General features: G+C 32.3%; 1 protein-coding gene across 1 annotated transcript in view; it reads left to right on the top strand.

Moving 5' to 3' along the window:
* The window catches only part of LOC130442340 (potassium channel subfamily K member 18), a 231082-nt gene extending 214099 nt beyond the window's left edge, over nt 1–16983 (top strand). The window contains exons 5-8 of the mRNA XM_056776368.1: nt 10560–10823; nt 12492–12689; nt 12772–12994; nt 13814–16983. Coding sequence (XP_056632346.1) covers nt 10560–10823; nt 12492–12689; nt 12772–12994; nt 13814–13910 — 782 coding nt within the window. The 3' untranslated portion in view covers nt 13911–16983. The remainder of the gene's footprint in view (nt 1–10559; nt 10824–12491; nt 12690–12771; nt 12995–13813) is intronic.
* Nucleotides 16984–17049: the final 66 nt, after the last annotated feature.

Below are 17049 nucleotides of genomic sequence, written 5' to 3'. Positions count from 1 at the left end.
CTGAAGGAATGAATTTTCTAAATTGCCACTCAAATTAACTCGGGTAATTCCAAACTGAGGAGCTCAAAAAATCGAGATAAACGCTATTATTTTATATACAAAATATGGATTTTTTGCAGTTTATTTGAGAAATTTCCATGTGCATATTCATCTAACGCCTTGGTTCCCAAACTTCTTTGTTTCATAGACCATTTTCAACATTTTGCTGAATCCTTTGGAGAAGCGTGCTTACAAATTAGGCCAATGGATTCAAAGATAAAAAAGGAAGGAAGAAACAGAATTTTAATCTTCTAAAGAAGTCCTGTTAGTGAGCCCTGTTATTTAGTCCAAGTAAATATTCAACAGCTATGTTCTGTTTGAACATTCGCTCAAATTGAATCGCACCACACGTACCACAGGGAAGGTTATATTGGAGAGACGACTCAATAAGGGCATAATAGATTGCTAATGAGGAAATTGTTCTCAGTGCAAAAACAGGAGGAATTGTACACAACAAGCCCTAAGAATTTTACATATTCAACGACGTCATTGGTTCCCATATTTTTTAAAAGACCACTTCCAACATTTGGTTGGATCTTTTGAACCCGCCGCTTCATTATTACCAATTTCTTTATCTCGAGAAAAGTGAGGATTAGATCTATGTATGGCACCTTGTGATGTAGCTGAGTTTCAATGAATTTTTAACAGTTTTCGACAAAAGAAAGTCAACTTCACAAGTTTTTAAATAAATTTCAATTGATAGTGGTGTGAGTATTTATAAATAAAGCAAAGCTGGCCAACCAAAAAAGTGACTTCATCCAACTTTTCTTTTTTGAAACCTATTAATTTTTTATTAACAATCAGAATATTTTATACATTATTTGAATTGATTTGATCGCGAGTGTTAGATAATCTAGCATCTCTAATATCTTGATGAGGCTAACATCCTTTACCTCTTTACCCCATATTAGGTCTAACCCAACCTAACTTAACCTAACCTAACTTAATCTAACCTCATATTAGGTCTATTGGCCAACGTTTTTATAGTTTTATGGTGTTTGACATTTTTTGGTACACTGGGCACTCCCAGGTTCACGTGAATGGTGAGATTTGTTACATACCATGGAACATCTACTAATTAATAGAGTATTTTAGATTGGGATCTCTGAATAATATTTATATTAGATTTGGAAAACTTGTAGATAAAGACTGGTATTTCAGTAATATTCAACTTAATTTATCCAAATGAGCAAAGCAAACACCAGTGTCTAAACTCTATCACACTCAAGTAGATTGAGTAGTTCCTGCCGTGTGGAGATGCCAGGTTGTAGTGTTTGGTAAAGACGTGTCTTGGTTAGGTTAGCTTTGCACCTCTCCATAGAAAGGAATTCCGACAAATTCACTGTTTGGGTGTCTGTAGGCGAAATTGGTATTGATAAGCCACGTCTGTCTGTCGAATAGACAGAAGAGCTCAGAAGAGCATTTGCCGTGGTAGTATCGGTAAAACAGTGTCAGGTCGGCGACCTTTCTGATCAACTCTGGATCGCCTATTAGTCGAACTGCTCTCCTATGTATCTAGGTATTCTTGGGAGTAAAGATGAGCGAATCTGGGACTTATAGAGGATTAGAAGATATTATATATTTCATTGCTGCGACACCTTACCTTTATACCTGTTACTGCTTGTCAGACTATGTCACTCAAGAAATAATTTTTAACTGAATTAGAATGCTAAACAAGTATTTTTAGTTATTTTCTGTTCTTAAACAGTTTTCATAATGAGTTATACATGCACACAAATACTTGATCAACCATTTCAGCACTTTTTATAAGAGGAAAATTGAAAGTCGGGAAGATGTTTAATAAAAATTCCGATGTCAATAATTTTGCAGAAATATTCCAATACGAAAATTGCTCTCGGGATGTCATTGTCAATGCTGGAATACATTTTCCACTAGCAATATAAGATGCTCCACATTCAGAACAATCGATAGATAATTACAGATACTGCAACAGGACAAAGTACAGCTGTGAAATTTTCTGTATTACCACTTACCACATCAGCAGCTAAACAGCTTTATATCAAATACAAACCTGGCTAGGAAGAGAAAATTATCCAGAACTGTGGGGTTAGGATTAAGTTAGAATTTCTGGAACCATTCGCGATATTCTTACTGAATACGCTGCTTACACCACTACGGCACAACCTGTTTTATACTAAATTTTCCCACCAATAAACCTTCTCCCTCAAAAATTAATTCCATCGGGAAAAAATCTCAAGGAATCCACTGAATAAAACAGGTAAGTCAAGTCACTAGATTTTAGTTTACTTTCAGTCTCTGAAGACGATAACTTGGTTATGGAAACGCGCGTCAGACAATGTAATTGTGAGTATTGGTGTAGTGATGGTGTAAACAGTGTATTCAGCGGGGTTGGGAGTTGAAAAATAATATACCTCATCCAATAACCACTTTATTACCACCAGCATCCTACTGAACACTCTCTTTTGTAATTGAACGAAATATTGTAGCAGCAAATGTGGATGCAAAAAAAATTGAATTGAGGTGTTCAAAAGTTTATGGATATTGACGTGGCCGGTCATGCTTAAACATACAGTCAACAAATGATGGAAACGAAGATGTAGATGTAAAGCTAAAAATGTGACCATTCGACGTTTTGTCAGCAACTATTACTGATAGAGAATATGAAGATATATCTACTAAAGTTTATTTCTTATATTTCACTGATTTCGAATAAAAAATTATTTATCGTTGAAAAATAAAACCTTTTAGTGTATATCATGGATTATGCGTATAGGGGACTATGTTATAAAAAACTTGCATTGTATTATACCACAGAAAAATGCAACAAACATTTTTTGTAGATAAGTTTTTTAGGAACCGTTTTCATAATAACTACTATTGACCTCCGAACAATAGATCGCGAGATGTTTGCGAAATAACTGATTTACATGACCTTTGAACTTTATAAAATAATACCATAACAACAATTCAGCTCACTAGAAATTTTTCCTCCGATAAAACCTAAAATAACTGGACTATAATGAAATTCTGGAAACAAATGAGTATTGTTTATCTTTGACATTCGTATTTATATTGGTGAAGAATCAAACAAGTTCATGCAAGATTGCAAGCACCTATACAACACGTCGAGCGGCGCGGCAATGGCAAGTCTCAACAGGTTGTACTGAATATACAATATACATACATGTTTTTATAGTTAACAGTCCTTCACCACTTGGACCACTTTGGGAATCATGGATTTGACGATATTACCGTCATAAAATAGTGAGATTTTGGAAACCGTGAGACATCTCTATGATCTAACCCAAGTTTCATCTTCTATTAGAATTCTTCTTCTAAACATTGGACACAGATCGTATAATAAATTCTGACAACTTTTATTTCAGCTTTGGACGTATCAAATAACAAGACAATTTTCATTCGATCAAAAATCCAATTAAATCATTTCCACAAGAAAATTTATTTCACGTTCCACGAGGTTTATTATATATTAAAACTCCCCGAAGAAAATAAATGGGAAATTAATTAATCAATTACGGTAGATTCCTTACGTTTTGAAATTTTAAAACGAAAACCAGTAAACTGACTGACGTCGACGTAAATAAGACCTCGAAACCTTTTTTTTTGTATTTAATACTAGTTGGCTCCAATAATAATTATCCCTCAAATCCGATTAGAAAGAGGTTTAATTTGATAGGATGGGATAGGAACTTCATCGGTAATTAATGTGAATTGAAGGTATCTCAAATAAAATATTAACTAGTTTTGAAGATTACGTTAATAAAGAAAACACTAAAATAAAAACTATTACACCAACACACATTTACACGGTATAATGCGCGTGTAAATTCAGTATAATAGAGTTTTTGATTATCCCTGATATATTATCTTTATAAATTCAATCAATTATTATTACTAATGCCTATACCTATTTCAAAAACTGTTTCTCTCTCAATACATTCTAATTTGGTTATTTTTTGCTGATCCAAATGTGTACTTTTCGAATAATGAATTGATCCATCTATCAAAATATTTTTCCAGTTCATTGTTTTACTCGGTAATTCTGGATGCTACAAAACTTCCGAATCAACCATAATATCCTATCTAACTTACTTGTTGCTACACACATTTATCATTATGTCACGAACCCGTTAATGTAATTAAGTGAACTTTATTACTAATTAGAAACAGTTGAATGTTCATTTATTCCAAGAATCAATATTAATATCAAACGGTATAGGTACTAAATAAGATGCAGACATAATTGAAGAAAATTTATTACCATATTGACAGATGTTGAATGATGCCCTAAATAAACTATGGATCCTTCAAATATTTACTAAAAGCAAAGTTAGAAAATTCGGGCTCGCTTTTTCGGTGGTAATTTGAGTTCTTCTATCGAACCATTTAAGATATTTCATAAAATATATCGTAATCCTGTTTCTGTCAGCAACTTTTGAAGCTCCGTAGCGTAACTGTTGACAGGATTTAGGAAATTTTTATGATCTACTCGTACTATAAGTAAGAAGATGGCGATGTTGGCAATCGTAAGGCAATCTAAGAGAATATATATATATATATATATATATATATATATATATATATAGAACACGAAGCTTTTCCAGAACTGTATTTGTAATTTTTTCTTGTTTCAAATTATTTCTATAGTTGATTAACCAAAATAATACCAATATAATTAATCATTATTCAATATATCTCACATAACTGATTGGAAAATTATTATATTGGAATCATTGCATAAATTTCTCTGTTTACAGACTTTCTTGAGCATATCCGTGGATGGTCCCAGAAATACCTTACCTAACAAAGTAAAACACAAAAATTTTGGAAAAAAATATATTTATTTCTCAAGGTAATCACCTTTAAGTTCTATACACTTTAACACTTTTCCCAGCTATGTTTGATAAGTTCGATACTCTTTTCATAATAAGAATCGTCAAAGTCCTGAAAATAGTCATCAACCCATTCAATACGGCAGCCATTTTGATAGATTATCACTGAGTACGGGGCTATTTGAGATAAACCTTTGGATCTGACGGAAAGGTTTTTTAATACAAATCATTTGATCTAACATTAATTTGAATAAAAAAATGATTAAAAAAATCCCAAGGTCCTATTTCCGATAATTAAGCGGTTGCGTCTCGGCACGCTCTCCGTCAGTGGTAAAGGGATTAGTTCATTTGTGTAGCGGGTAGCATAACTTCTTGATTAACCTTGTAACAAATTCATTGTTGGTTTCAAGACCGAGAAATTAAACTAACAATAAAAAAAAATAAAAAAAAACGTTAACGATTACTTAAAATCATATACATATTTCACCTTTTTTTTATTGTCAATCAAATAAAATTATTGTGGGAAATATAATAAATAAACAACCTATCATATTTTAAAAAAAAACGTTTATTATATGTATTTCTCAAAAACTTTAAATAAAATTTACATTTACAATTAACAGTAGACTTATTTCCTAAAATTAATATAAAAAAATTTATATAAATTCGATTAAAATTTTTATACTATTTTACAAAACAGTCAACTAAGGGGGGTTTATTTGGACGGGTCGGGCCGGGATTTTCTCTGAGGGATTTCATGACTATTTCGTATTCTAACTTCTAAAAGTCGATTGAAAAATTGAACAAAAATACACTGTGAGAAATATATAGAAATGAAATTGTTTTTAAAAGTTAGAATGGGATAAAGTGAAATCAGAAAAACTAAAAACAGAATGTTTTATGGAGAAACATATCCCAAAACTTGAAAAATAATTAAAAAAAATAAAACAAAGAATTTAAAAATGATGATTATTCTAAAAATGGTCTCAAAAATAAATGTTTAGTCCAATTTACAATAATCTCTATATACAACTTGCGAAATTATTTATCAAAAATAGTTTGTTAAAATAGACTGAACGAAATGTTGAAATTAAATATTTTTTAATTGGAGAAATGTCAATTTATGTTAACAATTAACGATATTTGTTTTTCAACATGATTCTACTTATATACAGGTGGAATTTAAAAATTAATAGCCATAAAAGCCAAGTAAAATCTACGAAAAATGTGTTTCACTTAGCTGAAATTCAATTTAAAAAAAAGGCAAACTTTCACTTGTCCGATTTTAAAACGGTAAACGGCGTAACACTGTTTGTTCGAGAATCACGGGACATTGTTGGAGCCACCTACCTCGAAACTGGTCAAACACAAGACAATAACAATTGACCTACCGTTTACATATTGATTTCTGTAACTATTTATTTTTTTTGACATTGACGTTTTATCAATATATATGTGTAGTCGTTTTTCCAATTACATTGTCAAAAATTCTAGTCCTTTCTTAATTTGAATTTAACCCAAGAGACATCACCTCTTTGGCCACCGAGCTATTTTTTAAACTTTGAGAACAGTAACTAATACGAAGGGGCTAAATCTGACAAATAGGGTGTATGAGGTAGCAATTCAAACCTTAATTCATTAATTTTGGCCATTGCAGTAACGGATTTGTGATCTGGTGCATAGTCTTTATGAAACAACACTTTCTTCTTAGCCAAAAGCGGCCGTTTTTGCTTGATTTCTTCGCTCAAACGTTGCAATAAATTCGCTGTCTATAGATTTTCCTTTTTCAAGTCAATGAAAATTATTCAAAGCGCATCCCGACGCCATGATCTTTCCTGCAGATTCCTTCCTCAGAGCCGTTTCTCTCTTATCACTCCGTTATTTTTATTGTTCTTTTATTTCGGGTGTGAAGTGATAGACCCATATTTCGTCCAAAGCTATGAAACGGCGCAAAAAATCGGCTTTATTTGCATTGCCAAATGCTCGATGGAAACATCTTCACAACTCTGTTTTTGTTACATTGAAAGCACCCATCTTGAGCACAGCTTTCTCGTGTCCAAATTTTCAGTTGATATGCGTTGTACCGCACTTTTTGAAATGCCTACTATATCTGCTAGCTCCAGCACTTCCAATTGATGATCATTCAGTACCCCTTTCCACATTTAGTCGAAAACTGCGATGCTGATATTTGCAGGTCGTACAGGCTCGTTAAACTCTGCTTCCCAAAATTTTACTTACAATCTAGCTCAGCTTTTATATTGTTTGGTCTAAGGTCTTCCAAATAAAAGTATTTTATCATATACCGATGACTAATTTTTTCCATGTTTACAAATTCTCTAAAAACGTTCACTATTGATGGTGGCGTTTTCAAACTTGAAATATATGCTGCATAGATTGTTTAGTTTCTAATACTCTTCAAGTAACTACCACCAACTCTAGGTCAGACCAGGTACTTCTAGGGACCATCCTCGTGTATCAAACGAAAATTATTCATATATTAAGAAAGTGGATAAAACACGTACGCAGTGGTAAAACTGACTAGATGATCAATATTAAAATGTTCTGCTGAAAGAAAACTTTTAATGAAAAACCTACCTTTTAATATAGACGCCTCTTTCTCAACTCTATTCAAAGTATGGTTAGATATTACATCCTAGCGCTGAGTTTTTTCTCATTTTAATCTATTAGTAATTTCTCGAATCGAATCCCGAATACTTTCTATATAAATAAATCTGCATTATCAAACAACTAGAAAATGTAGTCTGCTTTCGATCGTATTGATTTGAGGTTGACCTGTTCCTGTTCATTCCAAACGTTTACAACATTGAAATCAAATAAATTAAGCACGTCCAATTCTGCCTACCATAATTTGACTATGCCGCAAAATTGCGACTATACAGGTATATTTGTTTATATGTGCGTACAGGATGGAATTCACCGACCAAAAACATACATATATCGAGTAATCTATTACTGACAATATGCAGGGTGTTTCAGGAAACGGTAATCCGGCCCTAGGACATATATGTGCTAGATATTGAAAAATATTTGGGATTTGATGAGCAAAAAATTTTCGTAACGCCATGCGTATTCCAAATACAGGGCATTGAAGAAAAAAATTACGTTTTTTACGGTTCGTACCAAGTAGTATTGAACAACTTTTTGATTATTAGATTCATTAAGCGAAATTTCAAGTAAACTCAAATATTATTTTACACCGAAAAGGTGTGATGTGATAAAACTTGATCCTGTGTACCGTTTTCGGAATAATTTGATTTGACAATTATGAATTAATAACCGATGCTGGTATAAAGTATTGATAAAGTTATCAATTATTATGATTATCAATTAGTAATCATTAGGTGAATAAATAGGGACTAAGGAGTTTCGTTTCTCGTAACGTTTCACAAAAATCCAGTCTAATCAGTGTAGGATCTTGTTTTTCAAAGTTAAATAAGTATGGGTACTGAGCTATTGGTGGACTTAGTGTGAAACAAACAACAATTTGATGATCATGTATTGCGAATCTGGGACTCCAACTGTTGTTTGTTTCAATCTAAGGCACCCAATGCTGAGTATCCATAATAATTTAACTTTGTTTAGTATAGTATTTTCTCTGAGTTTGCCATGGATAACTGTCATTCATTGATACTTATGAGGTTCAGTCCTTGTTATTTGTTAAATTATATATTTTTAATCAAAATCTACTCAAATTTTGAATTTAAAAACTTACCAAGTAAAAATACATTGAAACCCATTGAGTAACGATGTCGAGAAACTGGGAATGTGATTTTTTGTTCAATTAATACATTGATTTGACAAAAATCCACTCTAACCGGTAGATCGTGTAGCAAGAGCTCTTGTACTTGTTTGTAATGATAAAGATGCAGCTGTTGCTCTTTAAGTATCCTCCAAGTATTTGTTTGTCTTGCCACATGGATTTTGATCAAATAAATTTAAAATCATATTTCCTCTATTAATGGTTCTTGTTGTTCTTGGTATACCAGAATTTTTTTTAGATCTCACATTCCCAGTTTCTCGACAACGTTGTTCAATGGCTCTAAATTTATTTTTACTTGGTTCTTCGAGGAAACTTTTCTGCATAACGCCGAACATCTGCACTAGGATTTCCTAAACACACACCTAAGTTTAATAACATGTCAGTTTATTCATAATTTGAGTATATTTTGATTAACAATATCTAATTTAACAAATAACAAGGCCGCAACCTATTGCAACCGCAATGCTATTGCCGTGTGAAATTCAAAGTTAAATTATTATGGATACTCAACTATTGGGGGCCTTAGTATGAAATAAACAACAGTTGGAGTCCCTGAACCGCAATACACGATCATCAAATTGTTGTTTGTTTCATACTAAGGCCCCAGTAGCCCCCATATTTATTTAACTTTGATAAACAAGATCCTACACTGATTAGACTGAATTTTTGTGAAACGTTACAAGAAACCGTTTTATAGATGGGGTCTAATTTTTCGCGACAAAAATTTTTTAAATCACTTAATGCTCACTAATTAATAATAATAATAATAATAATTAATAAATTTATCGATACTTTTTTACAGTATCGGTTATTATTTCATAATTTTCAAATCAAAATATTCCGAAAAAAAATGGTACAGAGGATGGAGTTTTATCGAGAATACCTTTTTGGTATGAAATCAAATGATGTTTAAGTTCACTTGAAATTTTGCTTAATAAATCTAATATTGGAAAAGTTGATATACCATCTAATCCGACTCTGCTTTCTATTGTTCTTTTTTATATATATAAATGGTGTGAATTCAAAGGATTTCCAACTGTGTACATTTCCAATCTCGACTTAGCACTTTGTATATTTCATAGCATTCTGGGGAAAATGAAAAATACAAACCGTTACCTGAATAAATGATGTAAAAAGGAAAATGTCTGGGTTTTGGAGAAAATATATATAAAAATCTGCGACCTTGTATTTATATCAAAAAAAGTCTGTTAAACATTCAATCACCTTTCTGTCTATATCCTTTGACTATCAATTCAACATTATTCCTTTCCAAGAGAATGATTATCAATAAAAAATACAAATACACGATTTTTCTCAAATTCATTTTATTTTATCTTTATAAAATAGTTTTTTTAACTATCCTTGTAAACATTAAAACGAACTCCAATTTAGCTATGAGTGTAGTTTTAGAGAAATAATAGCGAAACTAAACGAATTTCTGACATTAACTTCACAGTGGAAAATTCGGTGGAGCTAGTGGAGGAATGTTAGTGACGTGCCGTATTGGTCAGGCAAAGGAAAGTTTAGTACTTTAGAGGTTTAATGGATTGAACATTATTTGAGTTGGAAAAGTTCGAGCGATGAGGTTCACTTTTTATTTAAACGAATTTTGTCAACTTTTTTGTTAGTCGACGTTTCATGATAGATAATACTCTTTGATAAAATGCATAGAATGGAAATTTTTAAAATAAACACAACAATTTCCTGCATCATTGTAAAAACTTCAACACAAATTTATTAAACATTAGTTCGCCGTTACAGTAGTTTTTGACAGATTTGCAACAAAAGAGAATAATTGGAATGATAAAGTGAAAATATAGATAAAATTGTTGAAAACTTAATGAACATATTGTAAAATCTGTTTATTCTAACGTATACTTTCTTACACAACTATAATGTTAAAGGATACGGAAGTATAGCACCAAGAACATCTTTAGGAAAAGCGGTTACCATGGGATATGCAATGCTAGGTATACCACTAACGTTACTTTACCTGTCTAGTGTGGGATCCATCTTGAGTAGGGTGGCGAGAGGTGTATTTTCTAGAGCCCTCTGCTGTTGTCTCTGCTCTAATTGCGGGTATTGTTGTTACGACGAAAAGAGAATGGCTGAGAAGGAAAGGAGGATGAAGAGGAAAAGACAACAGATGGAACTGCAGCAACAGTTAGGTAAATATTAATATTAAATTGTTAGGTATTGAAGTTAAATGTTAATTTTCTATAAACGATCATTTATAAATGTTTTTGCGTAATGAAATTTTGTTGGAAAACTCTAGATACAGTCTTGATTCGTACTTGGCAAACGATAGGACAGTAATTTTCAAAATTTCTGTGATCGCGACGGGATAAATAATTTTTAAATGTTGGCGGACTGCAAAAGCAGTTTTAAATTTTTAGTAGGAGCAATGGGATAAACTAAATTTTTAAATTTAGGCGGGTACGCACAGGGTAATAACTTTTAAAAGTTTGGTGGGAGCGCGCGGGTCAAATAGTGCTTGAAATTTTGATGGGAACGCATGGGATACGCGTGGAATTAAACTTTATTTTTCAAGAAAGATTATCTAGTTTAGAAATGAATTAATCTACGAGGATGTCTCAGAAGTACCTGGGCCAACAAAAAAAACACAAACATATTTATGTTTCAACGTTATCTCCTTTTAGCTCCATACACTTTTCATTTAAGGAAAATCTTTGACCACTGAGCCATCTTTTCGAGTCTGGGAGCAGAAAATAATCCGGGAAAGTCAAATCTGGCGAATAGGGTGTATAAGGTAGTAATTCAAACTTTAATTCATTAATTCTGGCCATTGCCATAACGGATGTGTGAGCTGGTGCATAGTCTTGATGAAACAACACTTTCTTCTAAGCCTAATGCGAACTTTTTTGCTTGATTTTTTTGCTCAAACGCTGCAATAAATTCTCATACTACTTGCCGTTCATATTCAATGAAAATTATTCCTCGCTCATTCCAAAAATCCGACGTCATGACCTTGTCTGCAGATGGAACGGTCTTCTTTGGAGCCGGCTCTCCCGTTTCAGTTTTTTGTTTTGATAGTTCTTTTGTTTCGAATGTAAAATTATGTACCTATGTTTCATCCATGGTTATGTGAAACTATTAAATATTGCCAAAAACTTGGTGGAAACATCTTCACAACTCTGTTTTTTTTACATTGAGAGCAAACGCTGCACCAATCTTGCACACAGCTCTCTCATGTCCAAATTTTCAGTTGATATGCGTTGTACCGCACTTTTTGAAATGCCTACTATGTCTGCCAGCTTGGGCACTTCCAGTCGACGATCATCCAGTACTTCTTTGTGGATTTTCTTCAACATTTCTGGAGTTATAGCCTCATTTGGTCGACCAATGCGAAGCTGGTTTGTGCAGGTCGTACGGCTTCGTTTAAAGTCTGCTACCCAATAGTTTATTGTTGATGAGGAAGGAGTAGTTTTATCCAGACTAGAATCTAGCTCAACTTTTATATTGGTTGGGTTAATGCCTTTCAAATAAAAGTATCATATCACATAATGATGACTAATTTTTTCTATGTTTACAAATTCAGTGGATACGTTTATTTTTGATGGCCGTCAAATAAAAAATAAACAACGTGGCGTCTTCAAACTTTAAATATACGGTATATAGATTGTGTACTTTCTAATACAGTGTTATTTTTCAAGTAACTGCCGCCATCTCTAGGTTAGGCCATGTACTTCTAGGGACCATCTTCGTAAATAAGAAAGTAACTTACTTTAATCTATTCGAAGCAATTGAATTCATTCATGCTGGACTTAATTTTTTTCATTTCCTGATATGTAAGAATTGAGATACTAATTTTTCAGGACTTCAAGAACCGTTTTACGTTCGTTCGAATTCGAGCTATAGCAACAATATACATTCGCCTTGTCGAGATGGTCCTATAAAAGAATTAGATAATTTGAGTGGTACCGACAACGAATCAAAATCATCCATGCACGGTTGGTCGATTTTAGCGCCCATTATATTGTGCCTCTGCATCATGTTCATATACATATGTCTAGGTAAGTAGATAATTACGACATTGCCATGTTTCCTGTCGAAACAAAATTAAAGAACTATTAGTAAGTAATTTTTTAATTCTAGGTACGTTTGTTTTATACAAATTAGAGGATTGGCCGCTCCTGGATGGGTTTTATTTTTGTTTCATGAGCCTAACGACGATTGGGTTCGGAGATATGGTACCAGGAGCTGATCCCATGCAGTACGATTCCAGTACTACCATATGGTTTTGTTCTATCTACATTATGTCCGGTATGGCATTAACTGCCATGTGTTTTAATGTCGTTCACGACGAAATTATACATAGGTATGTTTTATTTTATATAATTATTTCAAAAAAAAAATACAAGAAATTGTTTGGTGATATTCGTCATTTTATTATATCATCGTATTGAACTAACATCGAACATTCAAGAAAACGACTCCTCCAATGAAAAGAAAATGGCGTCATTAAGTACATTGCAGATGTAATATAATAAAAGACCAAAAAGACTGTAACGATTACCGGAATCCCAATGGTAGTTCTCAATATTTGTGCTGACAAAAGAATAAGAATTGGTTATGAAGGGTCACGAGGCAAAAAATTTCAGAAAATGATCGTTTCGAAACTTTTATTATCACTGAAACAAACGCTTTACTCATTATTCTACAATACTGAGTTAATAGAAAGGATGATATAATGAGTACAAATACTTGTTTAACGTTTTTGCATTCCAGAAATGGAAAATTCAGTTCCAAATTCAAATTTCAACAAATATGTGAAATCCCGAATAATTTTGGCGTCTTTCTAGAAAAATAAATTCTTTTTAGAAGAGCTCCTGAAGATTTATTTTTTATTCATAGTTTGAGGCAATTAATAATTGTACTACTTTTTAAAGCCCATCAGGTTCAATTTCAACAATTTTTTATTATTATTTCAAAAAGAACAACATAGCTCCGTTTAAAAAATGATACGTATAAAAAAATAAATGATGATTTACAGATTACCTCTCTTAATTGATTATTTTCTTATTAGAACAATTGGGGGTGTTTTAGAGATAGAGGACGACCAACATCGAAATAACGAATACTGAAAAATTAGCATTAACAACTTTTCTCGTTCTATTTCGTTCCTTGTGTGTTTTAGATTGAAGCACCAAGAAAAATCTTTACCGAAATTGAGCTCGACAAGTTTTCCGGACGATCTGAATATCAGCAACGATCCTTTCAATATGACTTCATGACAATTTCCCCAGAAACCCAACAATATCTACAGACGTAATCTAACTGAAGAAACGTTGCTGAGTACTGGTGGCGTTGGTACTCCCACCTCCACTATCGATATCAATATAGGAACTGGAGTCGAAATGTTACCGGTACCAAATAAAATACCGGAGGTTTTAGAAGGACCAGTCAAAACGGGCGTGTATACACTACATGAAGAGCCTGAAAACGAAGAAGCCGCCGAACAAAATACTGAAATGTGAAATCGAGACAAATTTTGTAAATATTATATAAAATGTGTTGAACAACATAAATCAGGGTTAAATTCCATTTAGTTCATCAACTTTTCTGTCGATATTTGTTGTGATTATTTTGATCCTTATTCAATTTTTTTATACTGGTAACTAGAGGGAAATTGTGGGTAACTATCTATTTGTTTATCAAAAAAAAATGTTCGGTGATATTCTCTATTGATTTTCTCAAATTTAAAAAAAATTCTAAACTTGTAAATACAACGTAAGTTAGAGTCATATCTCGAACTATAATAGAGTATATCGTCGTCCTATAACAAGTTTCTGGTCTACAGGGTGACCAAATCATTACAAACTACCAAGCGTCCCAAATTTATTTTATGTAAAACACCAATAGTGGAATCAAAATTTCAATAATAAAACTTTGATGCTTCTATACGACTTTATTTTCAAAGTGGACCAACCCATTGGGAATGATTACATCGATTTGACTTACCCTGTACTTAAATGATCAATACTTTTTCAATGTAGAAAATATATCGAACGACGATACTTATTTCGATAATTCAAATAAGAAGGAATTTGTATATATTTGGGAATTTGATAAAAAATGTCAATTAAAAATAACAAATTTTTCTTCCAATTGGTGTAATAGAATATTTGTAAAATTTCGTGTCTTTTCGATCGCTGCTGTGGTTATTTTCAAAACAATAGATTCAAAACCATTTCTTGTGTTAATATTTCATTGCTCCTTGATGAAAAAAAATACTGTACAAGCCCAGCAATGGCTTCAAAACTATTATCCGGTCTCTGATTCATCGAAAAGAACCATCTTGTTATTGGTTTCCTGAATTAAAACGATGATTCTGAACGTTCTGGTCGTCCAATTGATGTGGTTACTCCAGAAAAGTCCATAAATTGGTTTTATAAAGATATCAGAAGGCAATGTGTTTACAATTATACATAAACATTTGACCACGACTCACAGTCGATCAAAAATAACAACTTGCTGAGAATTCAGAGCTTGTTTGTACGTGAAAAATCAGATTTTTTAAGTCGATATGTGGTAATGGATGAAACATGGATCCATCACTTCACTCAAGACGATCATGTGAGTGGAGTGCAGCCGGAGAACCACGTCCGAAGCGAACAAAGCCACAACAGTCAGTTGGGATGGGACGGTTTTGGCTTCATAGAATATTGTTTATCGACTATATCCAAAAGGAATAGAAAATCAATAGCGAGTATTACATAGAGCTGTTAGATCGTTCCAAAATCAAGGAAAAACGAAAAAAAAAACACTGTTTCACCAAGACCAATTCACAAGTCGATGGCAACGATGTTTAAATTGAACGAATTACACTTCGAATTGCTTCCTCATCCACTGTATAGTCCTGATCCGGCCACCAGGGACTACTGGCTATTCGTATATCTCAAAAAAATTGCCGTGACTGTCTATTTTGAGGCAAAAGACAAATCCTTCTACGACCACGACATCGAGAAGTTATAGAAGCGTTTGAATAATTTTATTGCTCTTGCTATTGCTATATTGATGAATAAAATTGATTTTTGGCGAAAAGTTAGTCACACGACTTATTAACAGTTGTCCAAATATATTATATAACTTAGAACCGATACTGATCGATTTGACATAACCTAACTTTATTTGTATACTTAAAAAGTTAAGTATTCGGTTGTTTAGAATATAAATTTCTTGAGCTAAAACAAACTTCTTCATTTTTATTCATACTATGAACTCATCAACTTGTAATTTACATAGTTTTTGAATTTTTCTATTACCTACATTGTGAGTTAAAAACCAAACTCGTCCTCGCCTTTTTTTAAGCAGTTCTTTGTTAAAAATAGATTTTTGAAACGAGTTTTTTGAACTTTTGTACAAATTGGGAACTGGTATGTACAATAAATGAACAAGGAAAAGGATATTTAATACGTTTTATTTCAATTCTATTTCGGAAAACAATATTTTATAACCTAAATGCCAAGTTCCTTCTTATATTAACAGTTGTATATTAGATAATATACCTAAATATTAATAGTATCATCTACAGTTTTTGAAAAATTGTACATACTCTTTGAATTTAATTTTCATGTTGAAACTGATCAAATTCAATGTTTAGGATGTTTGTTAACAAAAACACGTTAAATGTAATTTATAAAAATATTGTCCGAATGAGAATGAATATATGAGATTTGTAATAATAAAAGAATACCTTCAAAATGAATTTTTTTTATACCCATCCAAACAAAGTACAACAAATTTACATCGATTTAGCACTCAACACAAAAATTGTTGGCAATTTCCATTTCCATAAATAGTAATTTATTCTTTAAAATCATCAAATTTTGCTAACGCTCTTATCAAGTTATCTTCAGCTGTAGATTCAGGAAAACTCCTCGCCCTGATTATATTCGAAATTTTTGTTCTGTCCAATATCACTAAAAATCCGATCAACAGCACTGCAAATATCATAGAGGCGGTCATAATCACTGATTGTAAAGAATTACTAGGCATTACTACATGCGTTTCTTGATGATTGGGTACCATATAATCACAAAAGCGATAATTTTGGTGGATCATTATACCGAAATATTAAAATAATCTTCACGTACTGATGGATTATTAGTTAAATTTGTTGTTTTTATAATCCGATATGGTAGAGGATTCGAACAAAAACGTCTCTCACATGTTCAGCGTTGCAGTCACGAGTTTCATTATAACGATAATTGTGTCGAAAATTACATCAATTATTAGATTGTATGTAAAGTATATTTTTGAATAACTCATATTTATGTATATACGTCTAATTGAGTTCCAAAAACCATGAATAATTGATTCATAACAACACAATTTTGAATATCAAATTTGTCTCATTGAATTACTAGTTTT

This window comes from Diorhabda sublineata, chromosome 1 (assembly GCF_026230105.1).
Source record: "Diorhabda sublineata isolate icDioSubl1.1 chromosome 1, icDioSubl1.1, whole genome shotgun sequence".
NCBI lineage: Eukaryota > Metazoa > Arthropoda > Insecta > Coleoptera > Chrysomelidae > Diorhabda > Diorhabda sublineata.
This window is presented reverse-complemented; position numbering and strand designations above follow the sequence as displayed.